The following is a 15,199-nucleotide window of genomic DNA, read 5'->3' as shown; positions in this document are numbered from 1 at the left end:
GAATTTTTGTGGTTTAATCTGCGGCAGCTGATATTAGAAGAAAACTTTGATTGTTTTTCTTTTGTTCTGCTGTGGCAGTTGTGGTCAAGTGATCCTTTGGGGGTAAGCCCTGCAGTTGATAATTGGCTATAGATAACAAAGATATTCTGAATGTCACGCAAGCTGTATAAACCGCAGACTTCTCGTAAACTGACAATTATTGACAATTCATTAAGTTATTGGGCACTAGCTATAGAATTCTTGTAAATCTGGTTCATATTTACAGCATTTACGAGGCGTGAAAAACAAACAAATTACAAATCGTGCCCTTTGAGTGGCCTTCAATTCGAATAATTGAAAACATAACGATGTTGAAGAGAATTCTAATCATGCGACCTTTTAAGATCACTGACTATTGCTAATAAAGGAATATAGATTCTTTCCTGAATTAGCATTAAAATGGCTCGTTTCTATGGAGACAGTGTCAATTAGGTTGTCACATTTCCTGTCGGTTGAGGGCCTGCGGTGTATTAGTATTCCCAAGAGATTTCACAAATTTTTCATTTACTTTTCAACACACCAGACATGCTGGTGGGTTTCTTGAACTGATAAACGACATGTCCGCATCTTACCTCATGTATCCTTTCAAATGTACTGCATTCCTTCGCTTTGAAGTTGTATAGCGCTAAACTAAATATATCTGGGATGGATTTAATAGATGAATTAACGGTTTAACGGTAAGCAAAACTCACGATTAAACAAATTACAGGGAACTAATTGCTTCGTAGTTGTTATCGTTTCTCTCTAATGTTATTTTTGCCGTTTCTTGAAATCCAGGTGAAGGTTCCAGGATGAGATCTCTCTTTAAACTCGTGGTACTGCCGATTCTTTTATTCTGTTGTTCTTTAAATGTTTGTCTTGGAGTTATCGAGGAAAGTTTGGTGGAAAACAATACACAAACTTTAGGAGACGATGGATTGCGGCAAGGTCGTCCCAGTTCAGTCGTGGTTGAAACTGTTCCCACCTATTCGTGGGAATTTCGTTCAAAAAATGAAAAAGACATTAAATTTACGAGTGGTGGACTATATCAAGCTACGATTTCCGAGACAAAAAAGTCTCAAATAATATGTGACTTGAAAATGGGTGTTTATGCTCACGACGAAGACACTGAGGTCGAATTCAACATAACGAAAGGGAACGCTGAGGGGACATTCACTGTTAGTTCCAAGCGCGTGGAAGACTTCATTTTTATGGAAATTACAGCTGAAAGAAAACTAAATCGCGAAGAAGATGGATATTTCTTGCTCACTGTGGCAGCCCAGCATCCAGAAACAAATGAAGTACTAGATATGACTGAGGTGAATGTGAACGTCCTAGACTTGAATGATAATTTACCAAAATTTTCACGTCTGTTTCAACATGTGACTGTAGAGGAGGACATTCCTCTACACACTTCAGTTGCTCAAGTGGTTGCCAACGATGAAGACATGGGCCCAAATGGATTGCTCTATTTCTCTTTTATTTCAAAATCCCCCTTCTTCGCTATTGACCCAATCTCTGGGGTTGTAACTGTAACGAGATCTTTGGCCGGTAAACGGAGAAGAAGCTATGGATTACTAGTGACCGCACGAGATCGGACTTTGCCGTCTTCAAAAGCGCAGTCAGCGAAAGCAAAGCACAATATCACCGTTACAGTAAGGCCCGTGAACAGGTTTTCGCCAGAGATCAAGGTGACGTTTCAGCTTGAAAAGATCATCGAAGGAAACAGCGATATTCGTTTTGCGGTAATTCAGGTTTCCGATCAAGATAACTCAAACAGTGGTGAAATTAACAAAGTGAGAATCACTTCAGGAAACATGGAGGGACATTTTAAAATCAGACGCTCACAGGATGCTTCGGACGAGTTTTGGATCGATGTTGTGAAGCCACTAGATCGTGAAAAAGCACCAAACGGCTATAAACTGGTTATTACAGCCTTTGACAAAGGCTCCCCGCCGCGCAGTGGAACCGTTACGTTACGTGTTTTGATTGAAGATGTTAATGACATCAAACCGGCTTTCAATCAAAGTCTCTATGAGGCCACCATTTCCGAATTAGCGCCGTTGTACACCTCCGTCGTTCGTGTATTTGTAGACGATGGTGATTTAGGCAACAATGCAAAAGTTTATTACACTCTGCGTGGAGGACACAGTAAAAACTTTCGTATAGACCGCGAAACAGGGCTCATAACTACCACAGGGCACTTAGACTATGAAACAAAACCAGTATTAGAATTTGACGTGTGGTGTTTTCAGTCCGATTCGTCGAAGCAAATGGCCAGTGCAAGAGTCTCTGTTAATATTGAGGATGCAAATGACAATGATCCAGAGTTTGAAAATCCATCATATTCACTGGAATTTTTTGAAGATTTGAGACCTGGAACAAAATTACCACAAACAGTCAGGGCAAATGATCCAGACAGTGGAAGTAATGGAAAGATTCAATACTCAATCATAAATAGGGAGTCACTTCCATTTGCCATTGATTCAGAGACTGGAGATATTATCTCGTTAACATCGCTGGACAGGGATGCAGGAGTACCAGAGTTTATTACCCTTAAGATACGGGCATCAGACTTTGGAGAGCCATTCAGAAGGGAGTCAGAGACTTATGTACACCTCCACATCAAGGCCAATAATGACAATCAACCCGTGTTTGAATATTTCCGGTGTACTATAAAGATCAGTGAAGATGCACCAGTAGGAACCATCTTAACCAGTCTTACAGCTGTTGACATCGATGTTGGTGAATCTGAAGGACTCGTCTATGGGATAGACCTAGTTGGAAACACAGATAAAACTTTTAGCATCAATCCAAGTACTGGACAGTTAAAAACTGCAAAATCTCTTCAAGGTGGTGAAAAAGAGTTTTCTCTATATGTCACAGTGACTGATACTGCACTGAAGTCAAAGCATCCGGTAACTCTTAAAATCATGGTTGTTTCACCCCAGACTGCTACTGAATTTCTAAACTATGTTGAGACAAGATGCAGTGTTTTTCCTCATTACCTCAAAGCTGTGGAACATGTGAGGAAACAAGGAAACTTCAAACCATCTTATCCTTCAATTGAAAAAGTACCTGCCAAGCCAACCAATAGAAACTATCCAAGATTTCATTTGCACAAGTCTGTCATTGAAGTCAGTGAAGATGTAGCTGTGAAATCAACCATCATGAAATTCTCTGCTACTGATGATGATCAGGGATACAATGGTATGATTTTGTACTCCATAGTGAGTGGTAACATTGGCAGTGCATTCAATATAGACATGCATACTGGAGAGCTTTACATAGCTTCTTTGCTAGACAGAGAAACCGTGGGAAAGTTCAGATTGAACATATCTGCCAATGATTGTGGCTCTCCTGGTAAAACAGCTCATACAGTCATCTATATAAATGTTACCGATGTGAATGACAATGCCCCTGTCTTTGAACGGGACATTTATGAAGTTAGTATACCAGAGAACATCACACGTGGACAGACAGTTGTTGTAGTGAATGCAACTGACATGGATGATGGTGAAAATGGAAGAATTCATTTTAAATTGTTGAATGACTTTGGAGAGAAGTTCAGAATAGATTCCAGAACAGGTCGATTGTCAGTTGCCTATGCACTTGATTATGAAGACCGCGCAAAGTACAGCATAGAAGTACAAGCATTTGACAACTCTCCAACATCCCAGAGGATGGTATCTGCCATGGTTATTGTAAACCTGGTGGACATAAATGATAATGCACCTGCAATAGTTCCAAGAACTTTCAATGTTTCCATTCCTGAAGACCTCCCACCAGAGAGTGTTGTGGCTGCAATTTCTGCAGAAGATCCAGACACAGGGTTAGGAGGAGAACTTGAATTTTCTTTTGTGGACAACCTCAAAAGATTCAAGATTGATTCTGGAAGTGGTGTGATAAGATTACGTCGCCATGTGGATTATGAACAGGAAAATGTGTATAACTTGAAAGTCAAAATCAGTGACAAAGGGACACCGCGCCTATCATCATTTGCGAATGTAAACATTAACATTCTTGATGTAAATGAAAACAATATTGCCCCAATATTTCCTGGGGTGAGTCTTTTAAGGGCAACTGTGTCTGAGAACAGCCCTGTTGGAACTTCTGTTCTGAAGGCAGAAGCCTTTGATAGTGACTCATGGTATAAGAGCTATTTTATCATTGATGGAACAGGAGTTGATAAGTTTGAAATTGGCCGTGAAAATGGCATCATCAGAACCACAAAAATGCTTGATTGTGAGGAAAGTGATCATTATTGGCTGCACATCCAGGTAAAAGACCGTGAAATGTCTCCACTACACACCAATATTCCAATGTTGATTGCTGTGCTGCCAGTCAATGATGACCCCCCTTATTTCAACCCTGCTATTTATTTTCCATCTGTCATTGAAAATGCTGCACCAGGAGAAAGTGTTGTGACTGTGAAAGCTCATAATCCAAGTTCAGATGGGTCTAACCTGCTTTATTCTATCAAAAGTGGGAATGAGGCTGGTAGGTTTGCCATTGATAGGAAGAGTGGCCTCATTACAACAACCACATCTCTTGATCGTGAAGAACAAGATAAGTATGAACTGGAAGTCAAGGTGTCTAATGGTGACAACCCACCAAAATCTGCATATATTACTTTTCCAGTGACAGTTGCTGATGCTAATGACAATGGTCCTTACTTCTTGAAATCCTTGTATGATGTTTATTTTAAGAAGCAGGATGATCCTTCAACTACTGTTGAGATCTTCAGAGTTGCAGCGGTGGACAAAGATATCAGCAGCAATGCTGATCTGACCTATGGGTTTTTGTATCCATCAGAAATCAGTCCTGGACAGTTGAAAATTGATCCAAAAACTGGTGTCATCTCTGCCAAACTTTCCTGCCAAGGTGAGGATTACCTTGAGTTTGAAGTCAATGTTACAGATGGTGGAGTACCCCCAAGATCTGCATCAGTTCCTGTTTTCATGGAGTACTGCATGTCAAAGAACCCACCTAGTTCTAACCCACCTCGGTTCAGTCAAAAGGTCTACAAGAAGTCATTTAAAGAAGATGCTGAGGTTGGATCTGTTGTGGAACTTGTTTCTGCCCATGATCCTGATGGTGACTCTTTGACATACTCTATTATCTCAGGAAACATTGGAAACAAATTCCTAATTGACAAAGCTAGGGGTGAGGTAACCATTGCCAACAAACTTGATCATGAAGAAGCCAGTTCTTATACTTTGACAATCCAGGCATCTGATGACTATAACGCTAAAACAACATCTTTGGAAATTGAAGTTGAGGATGTCAACGACAACTCACCAGTGCCCTTGATGACAGAGTATCAAGTTCATATTCCAGAAGATGCCAAAATTGGATCAGTACTGACCAAAGTTGAAGGTAACAATTATTGCTGTTTGCCAACAGATACTTTTCAATGTATACTGATTATTATTAATCATCATAGTCTTCCTCTGGTGTACCTGGAATTGTAGAAAAAAAGTGTTGTGATGTGATGGGATCACTATCTGAATTGTTGTCAAAGCCAGACCTAAGAGTGTTAGTTTGCAAACATAACCTCTTGCATGCCCACAATCATATACTCCTCAGGAAAGCTGTATTAACAAACATTTAATGACGAGTAAGAGAAAGCTAATTATCCTTTGACTTTTACATCAATTTGACAGCAACTGATGGAGATGGCAGAGCCAGTGGGTCTGTAAAGTATGCCATTGTGGGCTCAGTCAAACAAAAGTCCATTTCATTGTTCATGATCCAGAGCTTAACTGGCAACATCAAGACAACAAAGCCTCTGGACTATGAAGATTTGAAGGAGCATACTCTTATAATTGAAGCCACAGATCAAGCAACTCCCAAGAGACAAAGTCTCTTTACCATTGTGATTAAAGTGGATGATGTGAATGATCACAAGCCCATGTTTGTTAGATCAGAGTTCAAAGCTGAAGTGAATGTTGATGCCTCCATTGGCACTCCCATTATCAAAGTGTTTGCAACTGATGATGATGATGGTACAAATGCATTGCTTAAATTTTCCATCAAAGGTGGAAATACAAATGGTGCATTTTACATTGATCAGAATTCAGGAATTATACAAGTAGCGGCAAAATTAAGTAGTGCTATTGATGAATACAGTCTTCAAGTGCAGGTGTCAGACAGTGGAATCCCAACTCAAACAGCTGAAATTGAAGTGAAGGTGAGTTTAGATGGCATTCTTTTGTATATCAGATATTTTAAAATGTTGTTGAAATATTTTTACTTCAGTGCTAAATGAGAACAATAAGGGGGGATTTCCAACTTCAGAGGAGTGGCATAGCTGGTAGATTTGTTATGTTGGGGGTTTCTTTAAGATTTAGTGTCAGGAAGTCAGCCTCAGGAGACTTCAGTGGGCAGAAAAGATCATATGAAGTGAATATGTTTATGACCAACTTGAACCACTGGTACCTGTTACCCTCTGTGCAATGCAAGCCCTGGTTTTCAGGTTTTCTCTGTGACACCTTGTCTGTTTGCCTGAAACTTTGTGGTTGTTAAAGCTAGTTTGAAAAAAAATTTTCTGTTGTATTCATTTTTACTAACATGTATTATATTTTCAAAGTGTTTGTTTCATGGGCCTTATTTGGTCTATGCGTAGGGTTTTGGGTTTCACGACTTTATTCCATGTACCATTCTAATGTCAAATATTCTGGTCAAATCTACGATAAAGTTCTGTTTGATTATCTCATTAACTAGATTCTATTTCCAAAATGTCTTTAGATTTTGGTAAGAGGCATTAACCAGCCTGTTGAATTCGAGCGACCTTTATACCAAGCTTCAATCAAAGAAAATCATCGTCCTGGTCATCCAATTATTAACGTGATATTCAATGGCAGCTTGCCGTCTTATGAGTTTGTGCCACAGGATAACGCCTGCTGGAAAGACTTTGATATCAACCGGAAAACTGGGCTAGTTACTAACAAGGTAAACATCACATTGTTATTGACTTTTTCCAGTGAACCTGCTGAGAAAAGGTTCGATTTGTTTCAACTTAACAGTATGTTACATGTTGAAGATTTTTCGTGTGCACAGCAGTTCATTTTGTGAACGTGATGCTATTATTATTTGGTATGCAGCAGATGAAAGGATTTCCTCTCTCGAAGTTATTAAATTAACATTACAGCAATTATTTAACGCATCGCAATATGCGTAATATTTTTACGGTGAAAGAACCTTTTTGGCTTTCTTATTTGTTTAATTGCTCAAAGAGGTAACTTTATAAAGGCAGCTAGATTGTTCGAAAGCCTGAACTGATCAGTGTTTAGTCCGGCACTGACCCTAACTGATTTCCCTCTAAAACCTGCTAAAACTTAAAGTATATTTAAAAGGTTTAAAGACATATTTTGTGAAGTTAATCAGTTGCTGACAATCTCTTGTGGCACGTGATTTGCCTAGTACTGTCTTCCTTTTCTCGTGAAATACGGTTGGACTCAAAGGAAAAAACTAATGTGGACAATCTGAACTGTTACCAAATACAATTCATTTTAATGCAAAAAAACAAGTACAGAAACTTTAGGCTTTAAAAAGTCATTTCAATATCTTATGACATTATCAAGTTACAGGTTGTCGTTGCCAAATTCTTTAATTTTGGGGGGGGGGGGGTAAAAGCGTGTTTATTGTTAAGAGGTAAATGGTTATATTTCAATTGAAAAGAGTTACATGATCTTTTGATTGCAACTACATAAAATGTCTTTGTAAACAGAACTTAGCCGTACGAAACGGGAAATTCCGGTGAATTGATCTGCAGCATTTCTCCTCAGGCTAAGACAAAAATAGATGTTTCATTATCTGAAAATATGTGAAAACTGCCTTTGAGTAACAACTTGAAATGGCTCGCGCGACTGTTTTAGACCCTGCTGAGTATGAACAGAAAGTCTTAAGATTTTATTCGTTAATCTTATTGCAAGGTGTACTTTGAACATATTCTTTTATCACTTAATGGAAGAGTAATGAGATTGTTGTCACAAAAGTCGAGTTCTTGAAGCAAATTATAAAGTTACTTAGCATCAAGCATTATGACGCAAAGCTCTCAAGATTAAGTGGGATTGATTTCCGTTTGCAAAATTCTTGTCGTTGCTCCCTATAATTCTATGCTAATAAAATATTTTCATTTGCGACATTTCATCTTAGAAGCATGTGCTGTTCTTATTCTTTAAATGTTGGCGCAAGAATGTTAAGAAAAAAAAAACAGTTGCATAGTGGACTTTATTAGTTAATTGTCTCGCGTGGTTGCGTTCCGTGATAAATTGCGGGAGCTTTATGGGTACGCGTTGAGCTGTAATCCGACATTCCCTCACCCTAGTAACTCATAGCACGTTCCAATTTATTATGGTTTTCAAATAAAACAGACAAAAAATTGCTACTTTAAGATAAAAAGTCATCCACTGACCACCAAGGCTCAGTGAAATGTTTTAGACTTTGCTTGAACCGTTAACAACGACAAGTTACGCTTTTGGTTGTTGCATGACTTGGGGCTGATTGATCATCTGTTCGTCATCGCCTCTTTGGCGTCAATGACAAAGGTCATCTTTTCCACATGAGACTTATCTGCCGATTGAACCTTCTAGAATGCATTTCTGGTTTTATCAGTCCTTAAAATAGCATATTGAATGAACTTAAAGAGTCTGAACGTTTATGAAATGATTTTCATCGTAACAAGTTTTTGATTTTCCCTAGCGTGATGTTTGTGTAACTTTTTGCTTAGCAGCTCACCAAAGGTCATTGTGAAATTTTTACGTGTGCGCTTGATTGTTAGAAAATATTTTAAGCCCTTAAATCCGCTTAACAGAGAAAGGTTGTGGCACTGAATGAGTTTTTATTTTAGTTTAGGTTGTCAAATTCAGTTCAAGTCGATAACAAACGAGGATATTTTACTTTTTGGATATCAATAGTTTTTCATTAGAAGTATTTTCCTGTTTGTTTCTCAAAATGGTTACATATTCGTGGGTGTTCTGATAAAAATACCAGTAAAAATAGAGACAGATGTTCTTCTGTTCACCCAAAGGTGTTGTTTTTTCTATAATTTGAAGAGGATGTTCGTGATCTGACAAAGTGTTCTCAGTTTTTTCATTTGGTGCGCCAGTCTCAAATCACATTACAGTTTTCATTGCAAAGTCATTAAGTTGTCATAAGTCTAAATCATGACAAATGGGCGTAAATTGTTAACCTCTTGAAATCGTTATATTTTGGAAAATTATCAGCTCTTGGACGTTGTTTCTCGACACTCGGTCCCTTTCTTTTGATACTCTCTCGAAACTTGATAACAAAGCAAATATTAGGCCGGCAACTTGACGCTGCATGTTAAAGACTACTTTGAATTTTGTTATCTGTTCTACTTTCTTGGGACGAAGAATATGTTTTTAAATGACTTTGAGTGTTTTTTGAAAGGTACTATCATACTACGTGTCTCACTTAAGTATTATAAGAAATAAGTGCAACAAGCTGGCACAATTTTATTTTCATGCCGTTTCAGTGGAACCAAATTTAGAAGTATATTGGTATATTCCCGGCAGGATTTACTGTAATCAAGTTCATTTTTTTGTCTGCTTCTAATGGTAAATTACTGTAAAAAAGAGCAAAATTAGACTGTAACTTTCCTATCATAACTTGGAAACTATCACATTAGAGCAGAAATGTTAGAAATGTTTCCGAGTTGTTGAGCAACAAAACAGAGGAGAAAAATTCGGGAAAATGGAAGAGGAAACAAACCACATTTGTGACGCAAAGCAATTTTCAGCTATTTCATATGGTTTGAATCTAACCGCGACTTTTGCTTTTAGAAACCTTTCGATGCTGAAGAGCTTACTGAGTGCAAGTTCTTAATTCGTGGAACCAGTAGCGATGGAAATGGACAGACTCAACTGATTGTTAAAATAATCGACGAGAACGATCATGCGCCGGCATTTAGCCAACTGCTCTACCTGGGACACATCAAGGAAGGCTTACCTGAAGACTCGCCTGTAATTGGTGGAGATGGGAAAGCACTTGCCATTCAAGCCAGTGATGCCGACGTCAGCGGTAGTGATTTGATGTACGAAGTTGTTGGATGTTCGATGTTCACGATTGACTCACAATCTGGAGAACTGATGACAACAGAGGTAAAGAGAATATTGCGGGAAGAATTTCATTTAGGAGGTCTGGCTCTAGAAGTTTCTTGGTCTGCTGGTTAGGTTTTGTAATTTGGCAAGGCGCTTTACTCCTAGTGCACCTCTGTACACCCAGGAATATGCGGTGTATCTTTAACTTTTTTCAGTGAGACCAACTTTATTGCCTTTGTTAAGTAGGCTTTTCTTTTCTTCCTTCACAGATGCTGGATTTTGAGTCCGTGTCGTCGTACAGGTTCAAGATCAAAGTTTCTGATGATGGAACACCCAGTTTTTCTGCTTTTACAGATGTCGTTGTCTCGGTGCACGATGTCAACGACCTTCCTCCAATCTTTTCCTCTCCTGTGTTCGAAGCAGTAGTCTTCTTACCAACGTACTCTGGTTCTGTTATAACCACAGTCACAGCTTCAGACGGAGACTCCCAACCTCTCACTAGCCTTACATACTCAATTGCCACGCCATCTCTCACGCACATCTTTGATATTTCCCCAAGACAAGGTGTTATAACCGTGAAAAACTCTTCACTCATACATCAAGCAGTTTATCACGTTCAAGTCTCTGTTTCGGATGGAAACTTTAGTAATCAAGCCACTGTGAATATTGAATGTAAACCGCTGCCAGTCAGTGATCTTCAGTTCAGACAGATGGAGTACAACGCGTCAGTTGTAGAAGGAATCAGTACAGCTGCCGACATCGTTCAACTGCAGACTGTAGGCTACTCAGTCGGCGACACTATTACCTACTCAGTCGTTGTTCCATCGCATTTCTTCGTCATCTCCGAAAGTACAGGCATCGTGTCGACGTTGCCAGGAAAAACGTTTGATCGAGAGACTACAGATCGATATGAAATCGTTGTCCAAGCTCGGGACGACAGAAAACCAATGCCTCGAGTAGCTCAGAGTCTGTTGTACGTGATTGTGGATGATGTAAACGACAATGCACCGATTTTTACCAAAGATGTGTATTTCTTCGTGATCCAAGTTAGTGCAGATGTCGGAGCATTTGTGGGACAGGTCCAGGCAAGCGACAAGGATATCGGCAGCAATGGTGCCATCAAGTATGTGATTTCCGTTGTTTACATCGGGAAAGTTAGGGTTGTTTTGTTTTTTGGAAGCTCTTTGATAGCATCCAGCTTCTTTCTTTTTTCGTTATGTTGCTGATGTATGTTATGTTTGTTCTATCACAGGTACTTTCTCAAAGGAGGAGGGGAAGGCCGTTTCGAGGTCCGCTATGCCACTGGAAACATTGAAGTCAGCAGGTTGTTAGATGGCATAATAGTTCCCTCTGTCTTTACTCTTGAAATTGAAGCGCGAGATGAAGGCGTGGTACGAATGAGTGCCAAAACTATTGTGAAGATCAAGGTCGTGGATAAAGAAACACCTATATTCGACTACTTGAGTTACAGCAAGGTGGTAAGAGAAGATGTGAGTGTTGGTGAGGAAATTACCCGAGTACAAGCCAGAAGTCCTGGTGGTGCAGATATCTTGTATACAATCTTGGCTGGAGATCCATATAATCAGTTCGCCATTGATTTGAAAACAGGTTAGAATTAAGCACCTCATACATAACAAAAGGCCGCTATTTTTATCCCTGCGCGCATAATTTCACGTATTGGAAAACTCTTTGAGCCATAGCTCGATCAGAGAAAATTTTATGCAGTTAGTTACAAGAGTGGAAATGCAATTTGATAAATAAGCTGTTGGTACTGTTACGTGTACTGGGTGTCATAAGAAAAGAGACACGAGTTCGTTTTATGTCAAATTAATATTGTTTGGTTTTTGCTTGTAAAGGTCTTCTCATATCTTTATTTGATTTAACTAGGAGTTCTGACGGTAGAATCCTCTCTGGACTACGAGGTTCGGACTAGCTACCAGCTCCTTGTGCGTGCTACTGACGAATCGACGACGTCTTACGGAGAAATCACAGTGCTTATCACCATCACTGATGTCAATGACATCGCTCCACTGTTTAACCAATCACTGTATCTGGCGACTATTCCTGAAGACACTCCGACTGGTACCTCGGTGGTTTCCTTCACAGCGTTCGATAGAGACTCGGGAGTTAATAAGCAGCTAAGTTACCGACTGGAAACATTGAATTCCCATAATGATAGCAAAACAAGTGAGTTCTTCGTCATCAGCCAGGCAACAAGTCAAATAGTAGTTGCGAAGAGACTGGATTACGAACAGAATATAGTCCATGAATTGAAACTGATCGTTACAGACGGTGGGACTCCCCCGCTGACTGGAGAGGCTCGTGTGCGCATTGTGGTCGAAGACGCAAATGATAACCCGCCCAGTTTTGAACAGAACAGCTACGCCACGTCCATTTCAGGCAGTGCAGGGCCTGGATCCTTTGTGACACGCGTGATAGCCAGTGACCCGGATGACGATGACGTTGGCAAGCTACGTTACTTGATTAAATCCGGAAACGGAAAAGAATATTTCGAAATAGATTCAACGTCCGGTGTTCTGACCATCTCAAAGCATGTCGGTTTTGAACGCGGTAAGGTATATGACCTTAGTGTTGAGGTAACGGACGGGAAATCATCAGCGGTGACCAGTGTACGGGTGGTGATCGGCGACACTAACGATCACAGTCCAGTATTCGATCAAGAAGTCTACCCTGTGGACTTCTACGAGAATTATCCACCAGGAACATTTGTCACCATGGTTACTGCTACCGATTTAGACTCTGGTGATTACGCCCGTGTCAGGTATTCCATTGACGACGTAGACGCCGCTGAGAAGTTCATGATTGATGGCGAAACAGGAATGATTTACAGTAAGATTAGTTTTGATCGCGAGAATTCATCAGAGGCTTTTTCGTCAATTCCCGTTCGAGCCTCTGATGGAGGAGGACGGTTTGGGTTCTGCACTGTACAGGTACGTGAAGTTGTGATGCCCTTCTTGTTATTATGACTCCATTGAATCTAGAAATTCAGCCGTATTTAAAATGTTATGATTGCTCTACCTTTAAAGAATATTCGCACAGTATCCTATTGGAGGCAGTGGACGCCATCATCATTTATTAACCTAATTTCTTTAACATTTTTCCTTGCTTTCATGATTATTCCAATATTTACGCACAATTTTATTCACTTTGAATCGTTGATGACCCTAAGCTAACGTCGAAACGTCGTCGTTGCTCATTAAGATAAAGGTAATATTAACTAAACCAATTCTTTACAGGTTAACGTCCTTGATGAGAATGATAACCAACCAAAGTTTGAGCTTCCGCTGTACGAGGTGACAATCCACAGTTCAACCCCGGTTGGAACTTCCATCTTGATGACGTCAGCAAATGACGCTGACACCGGAAGTAATGGTGCCTTATCATACGTCATCCTTGGTCACCAGACCCCACCCGTGTTTGAAGTCGAAAAGGACTCGGGATTCATAAAAATTTCTCGGCAGCCCGAAACGAAGACCTACATGTTCCACGTATTAGTCAAAGACGGCGGATTTCCATATTTACGGAACACGGTGAAAGTGTCGGTGAACGTGCTAAGGAAGAACGCCAAGATTTTACAATTTGAAAAGTCAGTGTACAGAATCCTTGTGCCCGAAGACCTGAACACCGACGGTATCATAACGACTTTAAGAACCTTACTTCCAGGCAGCGCACGTCCACGAGTTGGGTTCCAAATAATTCCTGGGAATTCGCCATCATCGAAGGGAGATTACTTCAGTATTGATGCTAGCGGTCAGATTAAACTCAAGCGGCGTTTGGATTACGAGACATTGAAAAGATACGTTTTAGTCATCGAGGCTAATTCCTCAGAAATATCTCAAGTCGCACGAACTGTGGTAATTGTGTCAGTGACAGACGTGAATGATAACAAGCCTCATTTCGTGGCCAATCCTTACAGGGTCAGTATCCCAGAAAATATGATGGTCAAATCAAAGGTCTTGAGAGTTTTTGCCGAGGATTTAGACGACTTCCAAAATGGAAAAATACTGTACGATTTTGTAACTAAAACAAATTTGTTTGCTATTGATCAGCACACTGGCTGGATAACAACAGCAGCACCAATCGATCGCGAAGTCGCAAACTCTCTTGTGCTGAGAGTCCGCGCCACCGACAAAGGCGAGGTCACACAGCTGTCAGGTTATACAGTCGTTGAAGTGACTGTGCTGGATGTCAATGACTCCCCACCTCAGTTCACTGAGGACATCTTCACATTTTCTGTTCGAGAGGACGCCCTAATTGGTCAAGAAGTCGGCACATTATCATCTTTTGACAACGATACCAATTCTGATGTATACTTCTTTATCATGTCTGGTGATCCTCAAACTAAATTTGGAATAGAGCAAAAGACTGGCAAAGTCTTCGTGCACTCTCCACTGGATCGTGAATCCGTATCGTCCTACAAGCTGAATGTAAGCTGCTCAGATGGTCTTTTCACCAGCTTCACTACTTTGATTATCACAGTCCTTGATGCTAATGACAATGTGCCAGTATGTACCCAGTCAATTTCTATTGTTCATCTCAGCGAGGACGTGAAGCCTGGTACTGAGGTAATGATAGTGGAGGCCACTGACGCGGACGCTGATGATAATGGCAAGTTGAGGTATTCCGTGTTTGGACAAGGAATGGGTTTCTTTGGAGTTGAAAACGGAACTGGTGAGTATCATATCCATATCACCAATGAATGTGCCGTGATGTTTAATGTTACAGTTTGTAGTAGCATTACGTTACTTTTTTTTTAGTAGCTTACTGTTGCTGCATTCCTATGTCATATATTTGTTGGTTAAAGATGGCTTTACAGTCACTGCATTTGAAACAGCTGGTTTGAGCGACTCGAGGCCTAACAGTATGTCTCAGATTGGTCGCCTTTGTGGGATACAAAAAAAGAGAGAGCAGGAAAATGGAGACGAAAGGTGTGGGGGGAGGGGGGGAAGAAAGAGGGGAGGTGTAAGAGGTGTTTGTGGCTGGAAGAGGTTCCTGGTGAACCAACATTCCATTCAAGAGGGGCGCTGGAATGGTTCATTAGTATAACTCTTTGCCGGCCCGAAAAACTTAACTTTCTTCTCTTTCATTCTCTC

General features: G+C 40.3%; 1 protein-coding gene across 3 annotated transcripts in view; it reads left to right on the top strand.

Moving 5' to 3' along the window:
- The window catches only part of LOC113664990 (protocadherin Fat 1), a 32,318-nt gene that overhangs the window by 10,115 nt on the left and 7,004 nt on the right, over positions 1–15,199 (top strand). For 2 of the 3 annotated variants that reach the window (XM_027180642.2, XM_089191624.1), the window contains exons 2-9: positions 817–5,397; positions 5,685–6,211; positions 6,769–6,972; positions 9,828–10,145; positions 10,355–11,208; positions 11,338–11,693; positions 11,973–13,036; positions 13,343–14,777. In XM_027180642.2, coding sequence (XP_027036443.2) covers positions 831–5,397; positions 5,685–6,211; positions 6,769–6,972; positions 9,828–10,145; positions 10,355–11,208; positions 11,338–11,693; positions 11,973–13,036; positions 13,343–14,777 — 9,325 coding nt within the window. In that variant the 5' untranslated portion in view covers positions 817–830. Of the gene's footprint in view, positions 1–540; positions 717–816; positions 5,398–5,684; positions 6,212–6,768; positions 6,973–9,827; positions 10,146–10,354; positions 11,209–11,337; positions 11,694–11,972; positions 13,037–13,342; positions 14,778–15,199 lie in introns of those variants that run through there. The other variant, XM_027180650.2, reaches the window with a different exon arrangement.

This window comes from Pocillopora damicornis, chromosome 13 (genome assembly GCF_964200805.1).
Source record: "Pocillopora damicornis chromosome 13, jaPocDami1.2, whole genome shotgun sequence".
Classification (NCBI taxonomy): domain Eukaryota; kingdom Metazoa; phylum Cnidaria; class Anthozoa; order Scleractinia; family Pocilloporidae; genus Pocillopora; species Pocillopora damicornis.
The sequence above is the reverse complement of the archived record's forward strand: the minus strand, read 5'-3'. Positions and strand labels throughout refer to the sequence as shown.